Source organism: Melopsittacus undulatus, chromosome 5 (genome assembly GCF_012275295.1).
Source record: "Melopsittacus undulatus isolate bMelUnd1 chromosome 5, bMelUnd1.mat.Z, whole genome shotgun sequence".
NCBI classification, from domain to species: domain Eukaryota; kingdom Metazoa; phylum Chordata; class Aves; order Psittaciformes; family Psittaculidae; genus Melopsittacus; species Melopsittacus undulatus.
The window spans coordinates 3,830,301-3,855,851 of NC_047531.1; the positions used below are offsets into that span (position 1 = coordinate 3,830,301).

Genomic DNA, 25,551 nt, shown 5'->3' on the forward strand with positions numbered 1-25,551 from the left:
TCCGGTTGGGTTTCCCTACATCCCGTTCCCAAGCACCGACCCATGGCAGTGGGAACATCCCATTCCTGCCCCATGGTGCTTTCTCCTGAGCCCCACAGCCCCGTGGCGCATCCCCCTGAGCCCCAAAGCCCCATGGCGCATCCCCAAGCCCCACAGCAGCTCTATACGGAATCCCCCTGAGCCCCACAGCAGCTCTATATGGAATCCCCCTGAGCCCCACAGCCCAATGCAGCGCCATGGCGCATCTCCCTAAGCCCCACAGCAGCTCTATATAGAATCCCCCTGAGCCCCACAGCGAGTGCAGCCCCATGGCGCATCCCCCTGAGCCCCACGGTGCATCCCCATGAGCCCCATAGCAGCTCTACACGGAATCCCCCTGAGCACCACAGCCCAGTGCAGCCCCACAGCTCCAAGGGGCATCACCCTTTAGACCTCACAAGCCCCCTACCCCATTGCTACCCCATTGCTGCCCCACATCCCACCTCCATCCCCATATCACCCCCAACGCTCCCCCACAGCCGCCGCGGCCCCTTTAAGAGCTGTGCTCCGCCCCTCGCGGTCGCTGCCGGGGCCGCGGCTGCCGCTGCTGACAACAAGATGGCGGCGGCGGCGGGCCCGGCGGGTGTTGAGAGCCGGGTGTTGGGGTACACCCTGCACCGCTGGAGCAGCTTCTCCTCCACCTACCTGCCCGAGTGAGTGCCGGCCCTCACCGTGGCCTCGCTCCGCTGCCCCTCACCGCGGCCTCGCTCCGCTGCCCCGCTCCGGGCCGCTCCGCTCCGGGCCCCTGCGGCCTGCGCCGGGCCTGCGCCTGGGGCCTGTGCGGGGAGGCCGCGGCCGCTGTGAGAGGATGGGGTGGGGGGGGTAAGGGGTTTGTGTGGGGAGGGGTTGGTTGTGGGGCGGTGTGGGGTTTGTGTGGGGAGGGGTTGGTTGTGGGGTGGTGTGGGGTTTGTGTCCACAGGAGTTGGGGGGAGGTGTTTATGTGGGAAGGGATGGTTGGGGTTTAGGGATCTTTGTGTGAGGGGGGGTTGAACAGTAGGATTGAGGGGGGTTGTGTGTATGGGGGTTTATGCAGAAGGGTTTGGGGGTCTGTTCGGCGGGATTTAGGGGGTGTGGGTGAGGGGTTTGGGGTGTCTGTGTGTGTGGGGTGTGCAGAGCAGGGTTTTGGGTGTCTGTACAGGAGGGTTGAGGGGGGGTTGTATGTATGGGGTTTGGGGGGCTCTGTGTGTGTAAGTCTGTGAAGCAGGATTTAGGGGCTATGGGTGAGGGGGCTCTACCTTAGGATTTGGGGTGTTTGGGTGCATGTGGGGTGTGCAGAGCAGGGTTTTGGGTGTCTGTACTGTTGGATTGGGGGGGGTTGTGTGGCAGGATTTGGAGGGGCTCTATGTGAAGCAGGCTTTGGGGGTTCTGTCCATCAGGATTCAAGGGGGGTTGTGTGCATGGGTCTCTAGGGCAGGATTTAGGGGGTTGTGGGTATGGGAAGGGTCTGCAGCATGATTTAGGGGTTGTGTGTGTGGATGCTCAGCAGGGCTGGGAGGGTGTTTGGGTCAGCGGCTGACCACCACCTCTATGAGGGGTCTGTGTTGTGTATGGGGAGCAGTGGTTGGACACATCCGGGGGGCTTTGTGTGGTGTTTGGGGGGCCTGAGCTGTAGGTTTGGGGGTGAATTAAGTGTGGGGGTCTGGCTGTTGTGTTAGCATCAGGTAGGAGCCGGGGGGAGATATGGACTCTGTGTGTATGAGAGGCTGGTCACCATGTGAAGTGGGGAGAAGGGTCAGTGAACCTGCCCCATGCCCTGCCCCATGGAGCTGGGTATGTCAGGTATGGGGTATGGGGCACTGTTATTTGGCTGCCTGTCCTGCCCCTGACCTCTGAAACACTGGGCTCCCATCGTCTGTTGTTGTGGGGGGGGTTTGGGGAAAGGAGGTCAGCTGCTGCCCTCCTGCCCTCTGTATCTGGGGCTTGGCAGAAGGGAACTGGAGCTGTTTTAGAGCATCCGTTTGTGCTGCTGTGCTAATGTGAACCCATCCCGCATAGGAAGCGCGGCTGTGTAGCCTGTTACATTCCTTTACTTACTGAAAGTAAGGTTTGGAGCGGCTACAACGTGGTCTGATTGTGCTGTTCTCAACACACCTCAGGCTTCAGTGCTGGAGGTTGGGAGGACTTGAGGATTACAGCTCTTGGGTCACTGCAGAGTCGTGTCTAATCATTGATGGTGCTGGATTTAACACCCTTTGCTTGAACCCACACTCAGCAAGGGGCAGGGTTGGATGGTTGTGAATAATTCATGACGGGAATAATCTCTGCTTTCCAAAATGAAGTGAGCCTTTAACAAAGCCAAAGTTTCCCTGACTAAACTCCTTGTAGATGTGTCTTTCTGTGTATTGGCTTTGTTAGATATTAAAAAGAACAGGATTCTGTTCTGGTTGATAATCTTCAGTAATGAAGTAATCCCTTTACCTTCCTTGTTAACAAGACTGGACTTTAAGGTGTTTCAGCTCTGTGACCACGCTTGTAGTTGTTTCTACCAGCACTTCTGGCTTTTGACAGCATGTTCTTGTTGGTCCCTGGATAGAAGGATGACAGCCCATTATTGATCTCACTGCTGTGATATGAAAACATAATTCACCTCAATATTCCATTCCAAGGCTCTCATTAGCCCTTTTTTGCTACAGACTTACATTGGGTATTAATGTTCACGTGATATCTGCAGTGCTGCCCAAAGCCCTTAATGTCATTGCCTTCTGCAACACAATTCCCTTTCCTGTAGTAGGCCTGGTGTTCTCCAAATGCATGACCTTGCATTCTGCTGTGTTTTATGGTGTTTAAATGTGCTTATCACCAGTAAAAACAATGTTCAAGGCTTTTAAGCAGTGTTCAGTGATCTCGGTGATGGGGCTGTTCTCCAGCAGGCTGACCTTGAGTCTGAGGGATGCTGGTCCTATGCTGTGTGTTGTCTGCTGGGAAGGCTTTGGGTTTTAACTTGCTGTCTGTTAACTTCTGCTTCCTGTGCTCTGGGGGAGAGTTTAAATGCTATGGGAAATGGATTGAGGATGAAATTCTCCAAAGGATGATTTATAAAGGAACGTATGGGAGGGTGGGTTTTGGGGGATGGAGGGAAGATGGAAAACTTCTAACATGCTGGGACAGGAACATAACATCCTGCAGGATGAATGTGGAGATCAAGCTGAAAGTTGATTTAGTATTTAATCTGTGGAACAGAATGATGCTTTTCTGGAAGGATGTTGGGAATTCTGCTTATACTTTAGTTTCAAGTTTTCTTGCTAGGAAGAAGCCACATTAACCTTGAAGAAGAGGAACTTGATCATAATGTGTATAGGAATATACTACTTGTTAAATCATGCTGCTTGTCGTTGGGAGCTGTGTGGTGTCACAGAGTGCTTTTGGAAGAGTAGCAGAGTGGATTAGCTGTGGTCTTTGTCAGCTAAGTGCAGTTGAAACACACTTCTGAAGTAGTTGTATGGTTTGAAATGTGAAACAAAGCCATGAAATATAAAGCTTTCATCATCACTGCCCAGGGGAGAAATGAGATGCCTGGTAACTTCCATCACCTCTGCTTAGGTGATGCTGAACTGCACTTGAAGCTTTCCAGAACACTGAAATCATCTGATAACTGCTCTTTTTAATTAAAACAAAAACGCCCTCAACCAACCAACACAAAACAAACACAAAACCCACAAGTGTTTTGCAAAGACCTTTCTGGTCATGGGCTGGTTTGGCATCAGTCTGTTGAAAACCGCTTCTTTCACTGACAGAGAAGTTTCTTCTGTTGAATGCCAGGCTCTTTCCTATTGTTTGGTGGTCGTACAAGGGGATTAGTGCTGGATCCAATTTCTGGCTCTTTTACCAGTGCTGCAGTTTACCTCCGTGTTTGCAAAGGCCTTTACAAGCATTAAATGAAGATTGCCCTTCTTGAGTCAGCCAAGGAATAATTGCTCTGTTACCCAAACTGCCAGAGTTGTCCTCTATTGACTGGTAGCTACCAGCAGGAAGACTGACTTGAGTATTTGTTTTAACAGCTCTATGTGTAGAAGTCAAAGAGCTGATTTAGTTCTCATGTCTAGTTCAGTAGGTTGTGCCTTTGGGAAGCAAACTGATCCAAGAGGAAATGTGTTCTTGAAACATCTGGTGTTTCCAGACACACTCAGCCTGTGCAGAGGCAACCGTGCGTGGAGAGGCTTTGGCTTGTCCAGCTTGGAGAATATTCAGCCCAGCACATCGCCTGAGACTCTTCTGTCAGATCCCTTCCTTTGGCTCTCCGTGGTTCCTCTCTGAAGGAATGGAGCCATGTGGAAGGTTGTTTGTTCCCTGGTGTCTCACAGGGGGTCATCCCATAGATTTCCCCCACCCCAGTCACTTCATGTGAGTACATATGCTTTAGACATATGCTGATGGAGACCTGGACTTCATTCCCCTCTTTCCTTCTGCAGAAAGCAGTGAGCTCAGTCCCTCCTTGTTTGAGGGAATAGGGAACTTACAGAAGGTAAAACAACTGTTGTTCAAACTGGGGTTATTTTCTGTGACAGAACCAAAAGCCATTGCTCTACATTCTGGCAGAACCACTTCATATCCTGCTTTTTTCAAGAGCCCCTTTTTGTGCCTGCTCCAGTTGGTGAATAAGAGGTGAAGCATTGTGCTGTGTGCAGTTGTGTCCCCTCAATTACTGTATGCCAGGACCATGGTTTCTAGTGCTTGTGTCACACTTGTGACTGATGGTGTCTTGTAGTTTGCTGATGCACTCAGGTCCTTCTGTCACTGTTTCCTGCAGCTGAAATCCCAGTTCAGAGACTAACGAGGTTTTTGCTGTGTTATCCTTGTACCTTTGTGGGGAAGCTTCATCCCATTTCTATTGCTCAGACCTTCAGAGTCACTCAGGTTTTCCTGTAGGATATTTCTATAGAGGAAGATCAGCTGTTCCCTACATTGGTCTTTATGATATTTATTGCTGTTTTGTTTGATTATTTCTTGTGATCAGGTTGTTACTAAGAATAGAAACCAAGATTGTTTTCCTGGCTGATAGCTAAATACCATTAGCAACTTCCTTCTCATTGGTATGGCTTCATGCAACCTGTTTTTATCTGTTTCACTGTGGACTTGATAATTCCAGGCTTTTCTATTTTGACACCTCAAGTGGTGCTGCAGCAAGTCTTGAAGCCTGGAAGGCTCTTTCCTAGAAAGCACACTGGAACCTAGAAAGATCTAGCTGACCTGTTACAATACACTTAAAATAGCTGTGTTTTTGCTAGTTTTCTCTATTTCCATCAAACCAGGGGAAGCAAATGAGGTGAAAGATACTTTGTTAGTAAAATCTGAGTGCCAAAATGAGAATGCTATTGTTTCTTTTGCTTTTTAGTTAGAGGATATGGCAGTAAGTTCCTGCCCAGTCTAACCAAACATCCACTGTGTTGTGTTTACTCTGAAACAGAGATGTATTCTCCTGTGCCTTCAACTCTAGGGTAAGTGCAATGCATTAGTAAGAAAGTGCTGAGAGCATCTATACCAACCTTTTTGGGGTAAAGTCCATAAGGATTTAAAAACAACCCCTACAAAGCCAGCCACAAAATAACCTGAATCCCAGCTACCCTGTTCTCTGTGATTTCTGTAACAGGAAACACCGAGTATTTGTGGCTAGTGAAATGTGATTCTCAGGTTCTCCTCCTACCACATGAAGCTGATGATTCAGCTGCATGAGGTTCACAAGTCTCGTTAGAGATGCAGCCAGGTCTCAAAGAAGCTCATGTTCAAGTTGACATCAGTGATGACTAATGAAAAGGTTTGGTTTTTCCTGTTCCATTTTCTCATACTGGTTTCTGCTTGCTTGATGAGGTGAAGGTACTTCTTTTGAGGTCTCAGCAGTTTAAAGCTGTCTACACCAGATCTAATGCTGGACTGCAAAGTGTGCTTTGAACTTTTCTGGCAGGGTGATCTGTGTTCATGGTCCATACACTAGAAGTCTTCATTATGCTCCATGATCAGAGAGGGCTGGAGCAGCTCTGCTCTGGAGCCAGGCTGAGAGAGCTGGGCTGGGGCAGCCTGGACAAGAGAAGGCTCCTGAAGGGGAGACCCCAGAGCAGCTCCAGTGCCTAAAGGGGCTGCAGGAAAACTGGAGAGGGGCTTGGGACAAGGGCCTGTAGGGACAGGCCAAGGGGAATGGCTTGAACCTGCCCGAGGGAAGATGTGAGATGAGCTCTCTTTCTCTTGGACAGAGCTTGGAGCAGCTGCTCCAGTGGAAGGTGTCTCTGCCCGTGGCAGGGCTTGGAACTGGATGAGCTTTAAAGTCCCTTCCAACCCAAACCACCCTGTGATACTGCGTATGTCCTATCGTTTCTTACGTTAACGTGGTAGTGATGATTTCCATTTAGATGTAGAACATTGACTCTGGTGTTTATTTTGCACATACAAGCACAAATGTAGTTGTTTCAATTTAAACAGTCAGCATTTACAGCTTTACTTGAGCATTTTAATGTAGCCAATTCACTTGCCATGTTGTAATTGCTTTGCCTTGAGCAATGGGAAGATGAAGGGCACACCTGCAGGCTCCCTGGAATTACATGTTTGTGATGTCTTTGCAATGCAGATCGATAACATTGACTAAAATGAGCTGGGAGTGCAAACACTGCCCAGTGAAGTGAACTGATGGACTCTGTCACCTCAGGTGAACCCTGTGTAGAGAAATGTTTTCACTTCTGCTTCTGGTCCTTTTCAGTGTGCAGTTTTCTCCCACTTGTTTGTCCAGAAACATGGAGAAAATCCATAAGATCTCATGTTATGACAGGCATTTTCTTACCTCTCTACATCACTTCACCTGAAATTAAGCACTTACAGAGCAAAATCCATAGAAAGTGAAGTTATCAACAGGTTGAGTATGTATTAGGTCCTTTAGTGGGAGAAGGGGGTGTGGAGAGAAAGGAAAAGGTCAGGGAGGTGGAGGGAGTGAAGAAATCGGCAACAATTGCAGTTATTGGCATCAGAACTCCGACAGCTTTTTCTTCGCAGGTAAAAGCTCAAATGCTGAGGTCTGAGAAGGAATTCCTTTAAGCTCCAGTTCAAACAGCCATTGTAGGAGAGGTTTGGCAGAGTGTTGTTCCCTGGCAGAAGGCTGAAGGTGAAATGCTAATAGCTGTAGTTCCCTGGTGTGCCTAACCTGGCAGAACCTGTGTAACTCCAGTGTGCAGGCTTTTCTGGGATGGCATTTTTGGGGAACATTAAGAATGTCAAATTTTCATAGGAGCTGTTAACACCATCACATTATGGATCATTGGCTCTCTATGTGATTTTATAGCTGGAAAGTTTAATAAAGGTGTTCAAGCTCCTGATTACTGATTACTTGAAGACTAAAACCCTATTTCAAGCAGGGCACAACGTGTCTGGGATAACTCTTCATACTGCTCAGACATGTATAGTCTGATTTGTGTTATTCATGGCAAAGAATACAGTTTCTTATTCTGCACGTTCATCTTTTTTAGCAGGTCACTGTTAGAATGCACTCTTGGGTTGATCACCTCCCCTGGTTTTACAAAGTGATCATGATTTTTAAGTTGAAGTTAAGTGGTGTGTGCAGCATCGAATCAAGTTATCTAGAGGTCAGGAGCTCCCACCTGCGGTTCTGTGTTCTGCTCTGGCACCCCCAACACAAGTGAAGCTGTTGGACCAGGTTCAGAGGAGCCACGGAGACACTGTGAGGGGGCTGGAGCAGCTCTGCTCTGGAGCCAGGCTGGGAGAGCTGGGCTGGGGCAGCCTGGACAAGAGAAGGCTCCTGAAGGGGAGACCCCAGAGCAGCTCCAGTGCCTAAAGGGGCTGCAGGAAAGCTGGAGAGGGGCTTGGGACAAGGGCCTGTAGGGACAGGCCAAGGGGAATGGCTTGAACCTGCCTGAGGGGAGACTGAGCTGAGCTCTAAGGCAGAAGCTGTTCCCTGTGAGGGTGCTGAGGCACTGGCACAGGGTGCCCAGAGAAGCTGTGGCTGCCCCATCCCTGGCAGTGCTCAAGGCCAGGTTGGACACAGGGGCTTGGAGCAGCTGCTCCAGTGGAAGGGGTCCCTGCCTGTGGCAGGGGTTGGAACTGGATAGGCTTTAAGGTCCCTTCCAATCCAACCAGTTCCATGATTCTACGTTCCAAACTTCCAAAGCAAACCAGTACTTGACTTACTTTAATTCTATATTAATATAAACTTGCAGAACCAAATGTAGTTTTGCTTTTTTGGTTGTGGTCTGTTGAATTGTATACAGCATTGGGCTGTAAGTTCAGCTGGGTCTGAGTTACAAATTACTGGAAAGGGAAGAAGGAGTCCTGAAGACGTAGAGTGGTTTGTTACCTTATGTAGCTGCTATTTTAGTCACTGAAACTCAGTATGCATAATGTTAGATAAATGATTTCCTGGATCAATTTAAATCAAGGAGCACAACCATATATTTAAGTTGAGGACAGCAGCCTACATGTCTGACTCCACACTGCAACAGCAAACTGGTTTCTAGCACTTGCTCCTCCTCTGCTGGCATGTTCTGCAGTTCCTGGAAAATGGCATGATTTGGTAATGGAGGAAAATGATCCACTGCTCACTTTGGATTTGGTGGTGTTTTTCTCAGCCCTCTCTGCCTTTTTTACCCTAGCTCCTGGGTTCATAGTGTCACTCTCCAGCTGTGGGTATGTGCCTGCAAACACTGCTTAGGACATGACCGGTGTATTTTTGAATGCTTTTCTCTAGGTACATACATCAAGCAGCATTTGGTTCTTATGGTAACTATTTAGATGCTCATTTCCTCACCTGTTCTACGTATGGAAGTTGTGGTAATAAAGAGATGCCCTTAACACAGGGGGTTAAAATGGAAGAAGAATATTTGGAGTATTAAATTGACCTGTGGGTAAGGAATTGTTGGCTGAGTTCATACCCTGCTCTTTCAGGACAGCGTGTTACTGCATATTGTGTCCTAAAAATTCTGCTTTCTGGTACAGGGTTTGGAAGCTGCCAAGTATGAAAGTGATGATGGCTTGGGGACTGGGGGATTCTTTAGCAGGATTTGTGCATATTGCCTCAACATGAGGAATGATTCCATAATGCAGCTCCAGGGACAAATGTTTCTGACTTGTAACACAATTCCCCCCATAACCTGTGCTTAAGGACAGGCTGATATTTCTTTGCTCTTCCCAGGTCAGTATTTTGTCTTCTGGATTCCCTGGATAGAGTTGCATTGATAGTAACAGAGCCTTGATCCTGAAAGGAATGTTGATAGAGTTAAGATTGTCCCACCTGGAAGCAGGCATTTTACATAGAGTTGTTAGGGACAAAGCTCAATACCTGATGTTATTTTGCGCCTGGGGGGGCTTCAGTCTCTTTTATGGGCATCATTTTTGGGTGAGCTTGATACTGAGTGAGAAGTTACAGTGCTGCTGTACAGTGCTGTACACTGCTGTACAGTGAAGTTGTGGTTATGGCTCACATGAGGAATTCCTCATCTTTAGGTGTTATCACTCTGTTTTTGTGGATTCCTCTTTTGAATGGAAATATTCCCAACTTTGTGGCATGTCAGAGCATTGTTGAAATGCTGTGAAATCATGGAAGACCCAACTCTACTTCCTTTGTAAAATGTTTCCATATGTGCGTTAGTCAAAAATATTCCACCAAACTTGTGATACTTCCAAAATACAGCACAGGGGATTTACATGGATGCGTGTTAGGTATTGATTTCCTCCAGTCATCTTGTGAAGGGGCTGTTGCTTTCCAGGAAACTGATTTTGGAAATGAGGAGCAGTTCTGTTCCACCAGTATCATGGAACATTTGTGGATCACTTTGGACAAGGGCCTGTAGGGACAGGCCAAGGGGAATGGCTTGAACCTGCCCAAGAGAGGGGAGACTGAGCTGAGCTCTTAGGCAGAAGCTGTTCCCTGTGAGGGGTGCTGAGGCGCTGGCACAGGGTGCCCAGAGAAGCTGTGGCTGCCCCATCCCTGGCAGTGTTCAAGGCCAGGTTGGACACAGGGGCTTGGAGCAGCTGCTCCAGTGGAAGGGGTCCCTGCCCATGGCAGGGGTTGGAGCTTTAAGGTCCCTTCCAACACAAACCATTCCATGATTTGGGAAGCCTGCGTTCAGTGGCTTTTCTGGTGCTGGCTGGCAGTAGAAATCCCAATGCTCACACGTCATCTAAACTGTTTCCTCAGCAAGATGTGGTATTTGCGTAAAATTAAAACTGAACTTTGTTACAAAGTGGCCATGGCTCCTGATGTCTTAAACTACCAGCAGATTTTACTGCAATATTGTATCTATTGACTACAAGTCCAATCAGCTGCAGAATTTAATCTCTTTGACTTTTCCCTTGAATATTGAAGGGTAGAATTTGTGCTATTCTTGGGCATGTTATTAAGACAGGGATTTATTCCTGCTCGGGGAACCTCTTGGAAACTCATCCAGGCTCAGCTGAGTGCACGCCGTGTCACTTGTGTTAGTGCTTTATGCATTTCTGAAAAGGCTGCATTTCAAATATCGTTGTCTTAGAGATGTACAGATGAACATTGGGTATGAAATAAGCAATAGAAATGATTCCAGATAATAAATAACAGGTTGGATGGGGCTTGGAGCAATGGGCTCTAGTGGAAGGTGCCCCTGCTCATGGCGGGGGGTTGGAACGGGAGGAGATTTAAGGTCCCTTCCAACCCAAACCAGTCTGTGATTATTATATATAATAAATATATCCATATCTATAACATGAATAGTCATTCACTAATGTAAGTTCACTAAGTACATCGACATTTTTGTTTCTAAAAAGCAGATAGACGTTATGTACACGGGAGAGATCAGTTTTAGTGATGTAACAGTTATATTTAAACCCAAGGCTGGTGTGGAGAGAGAACAAACCTGATAAAGCTTAAAGGTTCAGCATCACTCACCAGTTAAGCTGCATCTAAACTATCATCCCTAAACATTTAGACTGGTGATCATCAGCAATGTGTGAAGTTATGGTTATCACCAACATACCTGACTAAGCCTGACTTTAGTTATTCTCCTCCAGTTTCTTTTTCCTCTGTGCTAACACTGTTATAACCGCCCTGGAGCTGGGGAGCTCTTGCTGCAAAGGATTTGGGTTGCTCAGTGCTGTGATACAGTGAAAAGTTTAATCCATGATTTAGGGTTGCTGAGTGTCACTGGAATGGAAGTTATTCCACAGGCTCTGATGATTTGCTGGGAATTCATCACCCTGCAGCAGTTTTAGTCACTCCTGGTGACATTTAATTCTTGGCGTGTCAGGAGGAAGCTCTGAGGAATCCAAATATTTTGTTTAGAGAAGTCTTAACTGGGTGGAGGGAGAGAATCCAAAGTGCTTTTTAACTGGTGTTACTGGAAATGGCTGCAGCAGTGTTAGTTTGTGGTTAAGAAGCAATTTGTTTTACAAAGGCTGAAGCTAAGTGATACCTGTTTTGTTGTCCAGTGTAGTTAGATGTGATCTGGTAACATGATTTCTGAGATCACTTTAAATCACAGAATGGTTTGGGTTGGAAAGAACCTTAAGATCATCCCATTCTAACCCCCTGCCATGGGCAGGGACTCCTCATGCTAGACCATGTTGTCCAAGGCTCCATCTAACCTGGCTTTGAATAACACCAGATGAAAAGATACTGCAGGATTTGTGCAGTAAAGGTAAAATCCCATAAATCTGCCTGTTGTAATGGATGAGAACCAAAGCAGAACAACTCTATGAGGCAAAACTAACCTCAGCAAACCCCAACACAGCTCTTGAAGTAAAGGTTCACTTGTTGTGAAGTGCCCCAAGACAAAACAAGCGCAAGCAACGGCCAAACATGGGAATGGGATGGACTGTGGATGTATCATTTGATTTTGATTTTTACCACTGGCTCAGTGTTTTCACTTGTTTTGCATTTTTTAAAGTCCAGGACTTCCTATAACCCCACTGCTGAGAAGTGCAGCGGCACCTCTTGTATGGTGAAACAAAGCTTGAGTAAACTGTGTAGCTGCTCAGTTTTAAATGCTGTGTTGTCATGGGATTTGCCAGTTTACTTAGGCTGTGCAGGAGTGTCTTTATTGCTGATGCTTTGTACTGGCTGGTGTGATGCCTCCGCACGCTTGAAGTGGTTGGTCCACTACATCTTGCAACCATCTATAAACTTGGTTCCAGCTCCTCAGCAGTTTCACACATGCATCTGGTAATTATAAATTTAACTGGGCCCCTCACTACAAGAGAGACCTTGAGGGGCTGGAGCGGGGCCAGAGAATGGCACTGGAGATGGTGCAGGGCCTGGAGCACAAGAGAGATGGGGAACGGCTGAGGGACCTGGGGGGTTCAGATGGAGGAGAGAAGGCTCAGGGGGGACCAGGTCACAGCTGACTCTATTGGACAGCAAACCAGGTGTCACTTAGCTCTGGCATAGAAATAATTGTGTTCAAACCAGTTTCTCACTTATTTCTTTCAATGACCAGTTTACTTTTGGTTCTTTTAAGCTTCTTTGGTTCTTATCACTGCAGCCCAGTGATACTCAGAGGCCTTGACTAAAAACCAGCCTACTGCTTAACCATACAGTGACACTGCTGCAGACATTGCAGTAACACAGGTTAAGAAGTACTTCTTTATTCACTCCCCATTATTAAGACCTCTTTAAGACAACCAAACTCAAAACCCCTTCTTCCCTGAATATATCTGTGTACTGCATAACACTTGTGCATGTTTTAGTGTCTCAACAAAGAAATCTTCATGTGTTTATGCCCTTAGGCCATTTAAAGTAGAGAACTTTTCCAATAGAAAGGAGAGAAACTTCATAACAAAATCCATAAAGTTTTTTTGTGCTATTTTAGGGGAGAGCCAATGGCCTGCTGAGCTTTTTAAAACCTGGGTTGAAGTCAGCATTAGTTGCATTAAGTGTCTGGGAGTTGCATGAGGGGAAAATTCCATAGTTCTTTCCAGATCCATGAACTGGGCTTGTTGCTGGTGGTGTTTCTCCCTTCTCCCCCCCTGTTTCTTCTCTCTTAAGGCTGTGTGTACATTCCAGTGTCATTCAGGCTGGGCAGGAGTATCTGTGTTGTTGATCCTTTGTACTGGCTGGTGTGATGCCTCCACATACTTGAAATAGTTGGTTCACCATGGCGTGCAGCCCTCTGCAAAGTGGCTTAATGGTGATTTTAGTGCATTCTAGTTGCTGCATCCTTGCTGGTCTCTTTTGGGGTGGTTGTAAGGAACAATGAGGAAGCATCACATGAACAACCCTGAAGGAAGCACTTTGTCCGTTTTCGGTCAGGCTGGGTTTTGTTGCCTTCCAAATGCAGTGTAGTGCTGTGGTACCTCCTTTTCTGCACGAGCTGTGTCTGAGTTCCAAGTCCTCTCAGAGCTGTGTGTGCTCTATTCTGCACAGCTGCTCTCTGAAGAGCACTTTGATTGTACCAAGCAAAGCTGGTGTTTTGGATTTGTTTATTCTGAAGGACTTGTTCCTAAAGTCATGGGTTTCTTGAGCAGCAGCTTCATGAAAATATTTAGGTTAGATACAAATTATAGCAGCCTTAAACCTTATTTCGAGTGTTTTCTGCAAAGTTATCTTATTCCTCTCTTCCATCCCCACTGATATGGAGAGTAACTCCCCCTTAGGGACTGTCATGCCTGAAACCACAGAGCTGTTTAGAGAGGTCCTCTGGTAGCATCAAGTGTGGGGCCATTTCTCCAACTCCAGCAGAGAGCAGTTCGTACAGTGCATGTGATGGTTTCGGGGTTGGCAAAAGGAGAAATGATCTTCCAGCTGTTGCAAGACCTGTGTCTGCAGGGGAAGAGACTTCCACTGTGGTCTGCCAAGAGAGCTTTCTCCATAAGGCAGCCACTTCTCCTACTTAGCAATGGGAATGCTTACAAGAAAAGCTTAGCTACTAATAGCTGGGAAGGAAGCTGGGTTATGAAGTTTAAGGCACATTAGTGCCTCTGGACGTGGTGCAAATAAAACAGCTCCTTCTGCTCAGCATTTAGTGCAGGATCGCCCACAGAGTAGCAGAACTACCATGGCATGTAAGTTCTTCAGTAGCTACTTGCCAGTGTTGGAGATTGGATGTTCTGTCTGAACCCCTCATCCAGATCCAGCCGCTTATCCTTTCCTTGTCCTTTTGTGCTGGTACCAGTAGGAAGCTGAATTGGACTGACTAAAGGAGTTATTTATGCTGCTCTTTATTGTAGGTATGAGGAGAGGGAGGATCAGGCATGAGGGGATGGACTGGTCCCTCTTGGCAGTGTAGATTGATGCTAGACTTGATCTTGGATCTACAGTTGATGGTTATGAGTTCTCTCAAACCACATTTTAATGGGTTTCTTTTCTTCACAGGAAAAGCTTGCATAAAACTATTTGGTGCTTGTGGTAGCTCAAGGGCTTACAAATACCCTATTTTAATCCCTTGTGAAAATTCCATTGAAAATCATCGAGGTAATGGAATTTTCTGAAGTCTCTCAGATGTTAATCTAGGTGTAATACAGGACCTCCAGGTACTGTGTGAGAGTTTTGTGATGGCCACAAAAAGGGCTTTACATGGAAAACAGCATCTGTCACTAGGGTATGCGTTTGTTTCTTACTGTCTCATGACTTCTGGAATGCTTGAATTCCTCCAAGCTCATAAATTTCCCTAAAACAGTGCAATAAATTGACTTTTTACATATGGACTTGTCTTCAGTGTTTGTTTAATCTTCATAAAATAATAAACCATGTGTTTTTAAACATTTATAACTCCATTGACATTGCCGTCTTCATCTTTTAAATGGCTTTTCAGCCTTGATTTTCAGTGAGCTGCCTGTGCCTCTCCTGTCTCTTACAGAAGAGATGTACTGATTGAGGTCCTCTTTAGCTGTGGCAAACTGAGCTTTGACCTGGAGAAGCAAACAAATCTCCTGTTAAAAATACGATCTTTGGGATCTGTCCCAGTTATAAAATGCCTCTTTCCAACAGGGCATTATCTGACCATGTACCAGTGCCAAGTCCTGCAAATGTTGCTCAACATATGAAGAGCTTATCTGTTGTTTAGACAAATGTAATAGCAGCATAAATGAAACTTCTTCTGTAGGGTGGGTTGTCTTCTTGTGGGCTGGGATTAAGTTCCACAAAGGAGAAGAGCCCCATAGCGGTTCTATCTCCCTTCATGTCCCTTATGTATTTAATATGATACAGATCTCCTTCAGTACAGCAGTTTTTCCTCTTTCCAGATATTAAAAGGTATTGGGAAATTAATAAGCATCCTTTTGCCTTGCCTATGGCATGGTATAGGAGGCCACAGGTATGGTTCTTCTCAAAACAATGTGTTTTGGTTTCTAGTGGTGACTTTCTAGTTTGAGACTGGCAACTTCTATTAGAAATCTGTGTCTTATCCTGGAATCATATGGTTTGGAAAAGATCTTTAAGATCAACAAGGCCAGCCATTGCCCAGCACTGCCAAGGCCACCACTAACCCATGGCACTGAGGGTCTTGTCTACATGGTGTGGAACACGGTTCCCTTTGGCTTGGTTGGTTCTTCTTGTCCCTGTTACAATTAAAGACAGCAGCTAGGTTTTCCCTTGGAGTTGAGCCTCTTTGTGCTGCAAACTAGATGTAGCTGGGTGTTTAATTATATAGAAATGATGTTTAATGGTGATGTTTCCCTTTTTGATGAGGTTAGAGCAAGAGAGTAGTGTTCAAACGTGTTGAATAAACATGACTAAACCACCTGCATGGCTGTGATAATAACCACCATGCTATGATGGCAACCAGCTAAAGGGAGAGAGAACCTGAGTTTTGTTTCTGTGCTGTATAAATATCCTGACATATCTCAGCCAGCCCTCAATGTGTGTATTACTTTGGGCCACCTTCCTCTGGCTCCTTGCTCTCGCCCTTGTCACAGCACAGGACTGCTTGGATACCGTTGCCACTGTGGTGATCCTGCTCTGCCTAGTGTGGAAAGAGCGAGCTAATAAGTCTTGTCTGTTAATGCTCAACATCTGACTTAACCTCTTTCCCTTCTGAGCTTTTCTATGAGCACTTTTTCCTCCGGTTCTCTAGAGTAATCCAGATGCTCGTGTTCTTTCCCTCCTACACAGCAGATGGAGATGGCATAAGCCCTGTGATGATAGCTTCCTTCTTGCTACATAAGTTTTATGAGCTGGCAAGTTTGTTAGTTAGAGGGGGTAGAGCTCCTAAGCCTTGTCCAGCAGGTGATGCTTCACTACTTCATCCATAATTATAGATATATATTAGTTTATATTTTAGTTTAATCTTTGAGGTAGGCTTTGCCACATGGTTATAGGAGAGGGAAAAGCAGATCCCTCATCTGACTGTTGTGATGAATTGTAGAATTGTTTGGGTTGGAAAGGACCTTAAGATCATCCAGTTCTAACCCCTTGCCATGGGCAAGGACACCTTCCACTAAACCATGGCACCAAAGACTCCATCTTGGCCTTGAATACTGCCAGGGATGGAGCTTTTATCACTTCTGTGTGCACCCTGTGCCAGTGCGTCAGAACCCTCACAGTAAAGAGCTTTTTCCTTATAACTATCCTGAACTTCCCCTGTTTCAGTTTGAACCCATCACCCCTTGTCCTATCACTACAGTCCCTGATGAAGGGTACTCTCCAGCATCCTTGTAGCCCCCTTCAGACACTGGAAGCTGCTCTGAGGTCTCCACACAGGTTCTCTTCTCCAGGCTGAACAGCCCCAGTGTTATCAGCCTGTCCTCATATGGGAAGTCCTTCAACCCCTGATCACCCTCGTGGCCTCCTCTGGACTTGCTCCAACATCTTCACACCCTTCTAAAATGAATGTATTTCACTTTAGCCAAGAAACCTATTCTGAATTCACATTTGTTACCTGAACTTGTAAGAAAGCAATTTGAAAGTGTTTTTGCTGGGTTGAAAAGTTGGACTTCTCTTGTTTTGTTGTTCCAGGCTTGTAGCTCACATGAAAAATACTTGTTAAAAGTTGGCATCAGTTGGATGGTTATCTTCCACGCTCGTATGTTTGCAGCATTCATTCCAGTCTCGCCTGTCTAGTAAAGAACAGTGTTTGGCTTTCAAAACCATTTTACTGCTCATCATTAACCTTAGTGAAAAGTTCTTCTCCCACTGAGGTGAATGAGCCCATTTTTTCCACTTTGCTGTGGACCGGAGCCTACGTCAATTCATCTGGTTTACATTGGTTTCACAATTTGGCTTTGATTTTGCAATGTGGAGCTGCATTTCACAACCACAAGGGTTTGGAGGCGGATTTTGATGGGTCCTGTAAAACAGCAATGTAGAAAGCCTCTAATAAGAAGGGGAGAACCTTAGTCTCTGCACAGAGATGTAGGTAGTTGCATGAGAATCACTGAATCATAGGGTTGGAAAGGACCTTCAGGTCATCCAGTTCCAATATTACTGAGCTGCATGTATGATATGTCTGATTGGAGACTCAAATACACTGTGGCTGTTCTTTAAATGACTTCTGGCTTCTTGTTTTTTCTTTCAGGAATATCTTGGTGGATAAGCCCAATGATCAATCCTCAAGATGGTCTTCAGAGAGCAATTACCCTCCCCAGGTAAGCATCGGAATCTCTGCTACTCTGTAGTCATTGTACAGCTTGATATAGACTGGAATTCTCATTAGGCTGCTATTATTTATATTGACAGCCTTTAGGGGCTACCTTCTCTCTCCCAAATACTGGTTCCAGCTATTTATTTGGGATCTTTCACCAAATACTTGGGTTTTGGGGGGGGAAGTTTCATGTTTCATCCTTGACAATAGCAGTTGTGCTGGAAATCATGTACCTTATGGTCAGATTAAGCTGCTAATGAGGCGTGTGGGTTCCCCTTTGTCAGTGCTGCTGGAAGCTGCTGGAGATTCCTGGCCTTCAGTCCTGGATCTAAAGAGCTTGTGTTTGTTTCTCCTAATAGCACATTTGGAAATGTAGACTCTGTTTAGAGAGGTTAGAATGTCACCTCTTCTGTTCATTGAAGTAAGATTTGTATTGATTTTTAGTCTCTAATTTGCTTTTCCATCATTAATCAGATTATCCAGAAAAAAATATTATCCTTTTACTTATTTTTTTTTCCCTCCAGTAGATCTGTTATCATTCTCTTTATGCTAGTTCTGCACTTTATTCCTCTGGTGCTGTTTGGGAATCCCAGGCTGGCTTGTGTTGGAAGGGACCTTAAAGCTCACCCAGCTCCAACCCCTGCCATGGCCAGGGACACCTTCCACTGGAGCAGGTTGCTGCAAGCCTCATCCAGCCTGGCCTGGAATGCTGCTTGTTCTAGATATTTTTGTTTCAAACACTGATGCAAAGTATTTATCTCTCTCATGCAGAGTTCTTTTGCTTAACTACTTATTTATTCCAGGTATTCCTCATAAGTTAAGTTTCACAGAGTATCTGTGTAGGTAAACCTTACTGCTTTGTTTGGAAGTGTATTAAGAATCTATAGTCTGAAGTGGTGGCTTCCTTATAGCAGCAGCTCATGTCATCCAGCCACAAAGCTTTTGTCTTGATATACATGATGAGGTTTCTATACTGTTGTGTCTCTAAAAGTGGGGTTTTCTTAGGAGGAGATGGAAAACTCCCCTATTGATTCCATTTACATGTTTCATAAACCTACTTGTGGAGGCTTAATTTTGATCCTCTGTGCATCTACTGCTCTTCTAATTTGATCTTTATATATATATATATTTTGATAAACAGCATAGGAATTTAATCCATAACCTTGAGCAGTTTTGGTCTATCTAGGAACTATTGATTGCAGGGTGATAGGTATTGAGCATAAGCTGTATACCAGTCTGTGTCATCCTTTACTCCTTTTATGTAGGAAGCACATGTTTTCCTTAGGGCTTTCTTGTTCACAAAGCAAGGTTGGCTTGTGGCCCAGCTTTTGAGTGGGTTCTTCACCTGAGGTGCTTTTAGTTGTGGCTGAAAGTTGCTCTTTGATTTTTCTAAGCCATCCTGAATATTTTGTGCTTTAAAAAACTTGATTCTAGCAAGGGAATGCATCTCCTGTAACTGGGTGCTTTAGAATATTCCCAGCTTATGCTTAAAGCTGACAGGCAGTGATACAAGTTACAGTCAGACATGTAGATGAAGCAGGGAGTGATTAGTGTGGTGGACTCCTATACAAACCACGTGAGCTTGTTAGAGATGTATTCCAACATCTTTCATAGAATTGTAGGATGGGTTGGAAAGGACCTTAAGATCATCCGGTTCCAACCCCCTGCTATGGATAGGAAGACCTCACACTAGACTATGTGCCAAAGGCTTTGTCCAACCTGGTCTTGAACACTGCCAGAGATGGAGCATATGACACTTCTTTGGGCAGCCTAGTGCAGCTCCTGATGAAGAGTCCCTCAGCAGATACTGGAAGCTGCTATGAGGTCTCCCTGCAGCTTCTCTTCTCCAGGCTGAACAGCCCCAACTTTCTCAGCCTGTCTCCATACAGGAGGTGCTCCAGGCCCTGATCATCCTCGTGGCCTCCTCTGGACTTGTTCCAACAGTTCCATGTCCTTTTTATGTTGAGGGCACCAGAACTGTACACAGGCTGCAAGTGAGGTCTCGTGAGAGCAGAGCAGGGTGTGTATGTATTGGTCATGGCCTGAATGAAGATGCTTTTGCAGAGCTATTGAATACAACCCTTGAGAAGTGGGCTCTGCCCCGCATACTGAGCAAGTCTTTGAAACCAGACTTTAGGGTAGAGATGAATTAACATGGTCATATATATCTACCTGTATATCTCAGATCAGCCTACATATATATATATGTATGTGAGGTATCCAGATTTGAGGTCCTTTCATCTGACTTGCAAAAAGTTCCTCTTTGTAATAGTGACTGAGATTTTGCAAGACAATAGTTAGTTGAATTTTATTGAGTGTTAAAAGACAAAGCCAACAGAAAACCTGTCTGCCTGAGTGGAAGATGCTGAATTCCTCCTGCGTCAACCTCTGTATCCAGCAGTGAGAATACAAAGGGCTATGTAGTTGCTCATGTATTCAGCAAACGCAGTCCTGAGCACTGAGTGTGATGATGTATTTGCAGTGTCTCCAATGTGTACTTCAGCTCATTCTCGTGCTTCTAACCTTAGAGTTTATTTATTCACATAAAGCATTTCTTTATAGTGTAAACTTCTCTGTTGAAAAGTTACCTGGAAAGAGAGATCAGGGAATTGCAGTTTGTAGAGTCTGGTGTGCAAAGAATGCAGTTGTTGTTTCTGTGTATAGAGTTCCAAACTGTCTTGCCTCACAGTTGACAAAAGAACTTCAGATTTGGGTGTCTTTTGCTCAAAACAATGAATGTTTGCACCTTGACCATTGAAAAACTGCCCCATTTTAATGTAGGTTAAAGGTTTTCTGCTTCCTCATTCTTGCAGATGCTAAAGTTCTTAAAGTGGATTCTTACCTTGGGAATCTTCAGTTGAAATAGTGGTGATTGAATTGTAAGTGTGGTTGAGAAGTTGGGGGGGGATGAGCTGCTTTGTTAGAAGTTGGCTATTTCCAGAGAACTGATCTATGCACATAACTTTTACTCCCCAGAGTAAACATGGTGTTTTCTATGGAACATGGAGTTTCAATGTGTTTTATGGTTTGGGTGTTGGCATCACTTCATTTAAGAACTGTTCACTTTTGTGGTGATACAAAACAAGTGGGTGGCTTTCACAGTCCAGGACAGGAAGTGAACTAAAACTTGGGCAAATAAAGCTTTCCTTGTTCCCAGCTGTGTTGGCTGACCTGTGGGCTAAGACACAACACAAGGACTAGTGTCAGTTGTGCTCACTGGAACCTCTGCAGCCCTTGTTGCTGCTGTTTGACCCATCAGTGTCTCACCTTAGTGGAAGGGTTTAGTAATTCCCTGCTGAGGGGTAGGTGTTGTGCTGTCTTAGAAGTAAAAGTACTAGGTTGATGAGAAACTGAACATGAACTGGCTTCAGTGTGAGCTCGCAGCCCAGATACCAACCATGTGCTGGACTGCATCAAAAGGAGCATGACCAGCAGATCATGGAGGTGATCCTGCCCCTCTACTCTGCTCTGTGAAACCCCACTTGCAGCACTGTGTGCAGTTCTGGTGTCCTCAACATAAAAAGAACATGGAACTGTTGGAACAAGTCCAGAGGAGGCCATGATGATGGTAAGACGGTTGTATGGAGAACTCAGCACCTTCCAGTGTCTGAGGGGACATATAAGGATGTTTGAGAGTGACTCTTCATCAGGGACTGTAGTGATAGGACAAGGGGTGATGGGTTCAAACTGAAACAGGGGAAGTTCAGGTTAGATATAAGGAAGAAGTTCTTTACTGTGAGGGTGCTGAGGCCCTGCAAGAGGTTGCCCAGAGAAATGGTAAATGCTCCATCCCTGACAGTGTTCAAGACCAGGTTGGATGAAGCCTTGGGTGATATGGTTTAGTGTAAGGTATCCCTGCCCATGGCAGGGGGGTTGGAACTGGATGATCTTAAGGTCCTTTCCAACCCATTCTATGATGAGTCCCTGAATGCTGATTTATTCCCTTCCTGAGTGAAACCTTCCAGGCATCTTGTCTTTTAGAGCATTCCCCTTGCTGGGATGAGCACAAATCAGAAGAACATAGGAAAGAATCTGAGAACGTGTTCAGTAGCTCAACAAAGGCACGTGCTTGGCAGTGAATATGGCAGGGTCCATATTAAACCCCTTTGAAAAGGCATAGGAACTGGAAGTGGAAGTCTGGCCACTTGAAATGCTGCTATGTGACTATGTTTAGCAATGGGTTTCCCTAACTTTATGGCTATGGCAGAGTTAAATAATTCCTGTGGCCCTGAAAGCCACCAGTTGGTTATGAATGAGTGCCAGGGATAGGAAATAGAGATGACAGCTGCTTTTCTGTTTATTAAACTAGATATCTTTCTCCAGTCAAAAATAGAATGACCCAGAAACTATATATTTAATAACAAACCTGTTATGTAGTAACCTATTCAGGCAGAAGAGGGCTGATAGGTCTATTTATAAACTAGTTCTAGGCTTACATAGGAAGTGTGAAGCTGGTAATGCTGCAGACCTGTTATAAATGCTCATCCTGGTGGCTCCAGTGATGGTCTGACTTGGAAGACTGTATGCAGAACAACACTTAACTTCCCTGGGTGGCTTGATTTAATACTGTGGTGAGCAAAAGGGGCTTCATTACAAAGGCAATGGGTAGGTTTGTGCAGCAGCCCCAGTTATTTTGTTGGACTGTGGGTTTATCTTTACCTTCAGTGCAAGTTTCCCTCCTCCCCAGTTAACTATGTGAGCAGAACAGAGAAATGGGTAGAATTCAATGTGACTGTAATTGCACTTGCAGCTTGCAAGGTGCAGTTTGAAATCTGAACCAGTCTATTTGATGTGGAGATGTAAGTTCTGCCCTGTTAAAGAGCGTATGTCTAAAGTTAGTGGCACTGTCCAAACAACTGGTTTCAGTTCTGCATCTGAGAAGAGCAGTTTTCCCTCTCTTGATTTACATCCTGCTGTGTCAATGGTATCAGGAACTAATTTAAAGTCCATTAATAAAACTTACACTCAGTTCCGTGATGCAGAAGTATTGCACATGGTTGTCATCAAACAGTAGCACATATTAGAGCTTCAAATGAGCTTGCAGTTGGCTGCTGCAAGCTGTCTCTGTGACAGGGCTAGATCTGCTTGTTGGTGTTGGGGTGTTTACCCTAACAAGCTGTTAAGGAGCCATACATGACTCTTTGGGCACCTTTGCTTCCTAATGTGTTTAATCATAAAACAGAAGTTTTACTCTCTTAATGTTTTGTAGCATCTTTGTAAGCATTGCGATTTGAGGCTGAGGTTTTAGTGCAGTTACTCCCATTCGTGCCTGTGCCAGGCTTCTAATGAGCAAAGCCTTCAGCTGGTTAGTCTGGGTTTTTAGAATGCTTCATGACTGCTGGGCAATGAAACATACTGATGTTGCTTATAGAAATAGGATGGAAGAGTGTCAGATAGCTTGGTGTATGTCTGAAATCTCTAGACTTATTCTCTCCAGGTTGAATAAATCACTTGGTTTTATGTACACTTGTATCACATCTTTCAGAGCTATAGAGAATAGTCTGACACATGTAAAAGCCTGGTAGCAGTCCAGAAATCTCCACGCAGCCAGCTGTTTGCAGCTCTTGAGGCAATATATAGCATAGAATCCCAGATTGGTTTGTGTTGGAAGGGACCTTAAAGCTGATCCAGTTCCAACCCCTGCCACAGGCAGGGACCCCTTCCACTGGAGCAGCTGCTCCAAGCCCCTGTGTCCAACCTGGCCTTGAACACTGCCAGGGATGGGGCAGCCACAGCTTCTCTGGGCACCCTGTGCCAGCGCCTCAGCACCCTCACAGGGAACAGCTTCTGCCTAAGAGCTCAGCTCAGTCTCCCCTCTCTTGGGCAGGTTCAAGCCATTCCCCTTGGCCTGTCCCTACAGGCCCTTGTCCCAAGCCCCTCTTCAGCTTTCCTGCAGTCCCTTTAGGCACTGGAGCTGCTCTGGGGTCTCCCCTTCAGGAGCCTTCTCTTGTCCAGGCTGCCCCAGCCCAGCTCTCTCAGCCTGGCTCCAGAGCAGAGCTGCTCCAGCCCTCGCAGCATCTCCATGGCCTCCTCTGCACTCGCTCCAACAGCTCCACGTCCCTCTTGTGCTGCTGCCCCAGAGCTGGATCAGGGCTGCAGGGGGAGTCTTCCCAGAGCACAGCAGAGGGGCAGGATCCCCTCCTGGAGCTGCTGCTCATGCTCTGTGGTTTCAGCTTGATGGAGTAGTTCAGAACAAGCAGATTGATGCCCATGGCACTTTTTTGCTGGTTTCTTCTCAGGAACCAGAGGAAGCATCCACGTGCATGCAAATCCCCTGGTTAATGGTGATAAAACACTGAAAATCCCACATCAGGTCTGGTTTGGCAGTGCTGCTGCTTGGAGGAAAGGGCCACCAGCAGTGCCTGCGGTGGGAGGTGTCCTGCAAGGCTTGATCTTCTTGTGCTGTGCCCTTATCACAGGGTTTTGTAACAAAATCCAGCAGGATCAGTAACTGTGATTCCGCACTTCGCCTCCTTTCTCTGTTGTGTCCTTTCTCAGAAGTCAGGCGAGAGAATTAAACACACTGTTTTCAGGTGTAAAACTCAATATATTCTGCAAACTAGGGTGTCTCCAGGCTCTTTCCAAGACCTGGTTTGTAGGGGGAAGTTAAATAAACGTGATGCTTGGTGCTTCCTGATGAATGGTGCAGGTGCTTCTCTGCACAGGCTTTTCCAGTGGAACACAGCTTTTCTTCCATCAGTGCTAGTGAAGCTGATAGCTGGGACCTGAAATAATCTGACTGTTTATACGGGGGGGGGATGGACATTTGTGTAAGGGGGGAGTCAATGTTCACAAGGGAGAGCATCATCATAGAATCCCAGACTGGTTTGGGTTGGAAGGGGCCTTAAAGATCCAACTCCCTGCCATGGGCAGGGACCCCTTCCACTGGAGCAGCTGCTCCAAGCCCCTGTGTCCAACCTGGCCTTGAACACTGCCAGGGATGGGGCAGTCACAGCTTCTCTGGGCAACTTCTGCCTTATAGTAAAAACCTTCTTCCATGTGTAAAGCCCCTTTCTTGTCTATTAAGTGCTTGGGTATATTTGCTATGGTTAAGAAGCATTTACTTCCTACACTGGCCACACATCAAACTTGGTCTGTGTTCAGTGGTTAAATAGTGTCAGCCCAGAGAGGAAAAAGTAATCTGATGTTCTCTTAGCATGTGGAACATACTGTATTTATCTAATTGTGTATTCAGTTTAGGTTTCATTTCAGGCTGGAGTGGGCGTTTGAATCATCACTCTGTGTAGTTTAATCCTATTTGCCAGATTTCAGGAAGTCTTGCATCCAACTTGAAGGAATGTATGTACTCCCTGAATAGAAATGCTATTTTATAGGTATAGGTGGTTCAAGCAAATCTTTTTCCTGGATAAACTGCTTTTAAAGTAATATTCCTAGAAAACTCTCTGTTTAATCCCAAGAGAAAATATAATAATGGGGAGCAATCATCATAGCTTTCATTCTTTGGCTCTGGAAATGGAGTGTTTGAAGGCTGTAATGCTTCTCCCTCAGTGTGTTTTGCAGCCTTGGCTTTACTATTAAAACTCACTGTTCTCTCTTCCACAGTATTTGATTCTGAAACTCGAAAGACCTGCCATAGTCCAGAGCATCACGTTTGGCAAATATGAGAAAACACATGTCTGCAATTTAAAGAAGTTTAAAGTCTTTGGTGGAATGAATGAGGAAAACATGACAGATCTCTTGTCCAGGTAAGATGGGATTTCGTCAGCTATGAGAATCATAAAGGCTGGACCAAAAGGCTTTTCCCCTTCACACCCCAGCAAACACATAGCTCACCGTGTAATAGAGCTGTGGTTGTGATCCTGCAGTTAGTTATCCTTGTGTTTATGGGCAGGTCAGAGAGCAGCAATCCCCAACACTTGCTCCAGGAAGCCTTCCATATCCTGCTCTAACCACAGAGGATTTGTGGAGAGCAAAGTCTTGGAGACTTGGAAGAGCTGAGAGCAGGTTATGATGTTGCTGGGTTGTGATTCCTTTCTTCTGTGTGCTTGAGGCACAAGAGAAATGATTCCCC

General features: G+C 45.6%; 1 protein-coding gene across 2 annotated transcripts in view; it reads left to right on the forward strand.

Moving 5' to 3' along the window:
• The first annotated feature begins 577 nt into the window (after window positions 1-577).
• MKLN1 (muskelin 1) overlaps window positions 578-25,551 on the forward strand; it is a 104,712-nt gene continuing 79,738 nt past the window's right edge. The window contains exons 1-3 of one of the 2 annotated variants that reach the window (XM_034063148.1): window positions 578-692; window positions 17,454-17,523; window positions 25,083-25,225. In XM_034063148.1, coding sequence (XP_033919039.1) covers window positions 598-692; window positions 17,454-17,523; window positions 25,083-25,225 — 308 coding nt within the window. In that variant the 5' untranslated portion in view covers window positions 578-597. Of the gene's footprint in view, window positions 693-17,271; window positions 17,291-17,453; window positions 17,524-25,082; window positions 25,226-25,551 lie in introns of those variants that run through there. The other variant, XM_031053852.2, reaches the window with a different exon arrangement.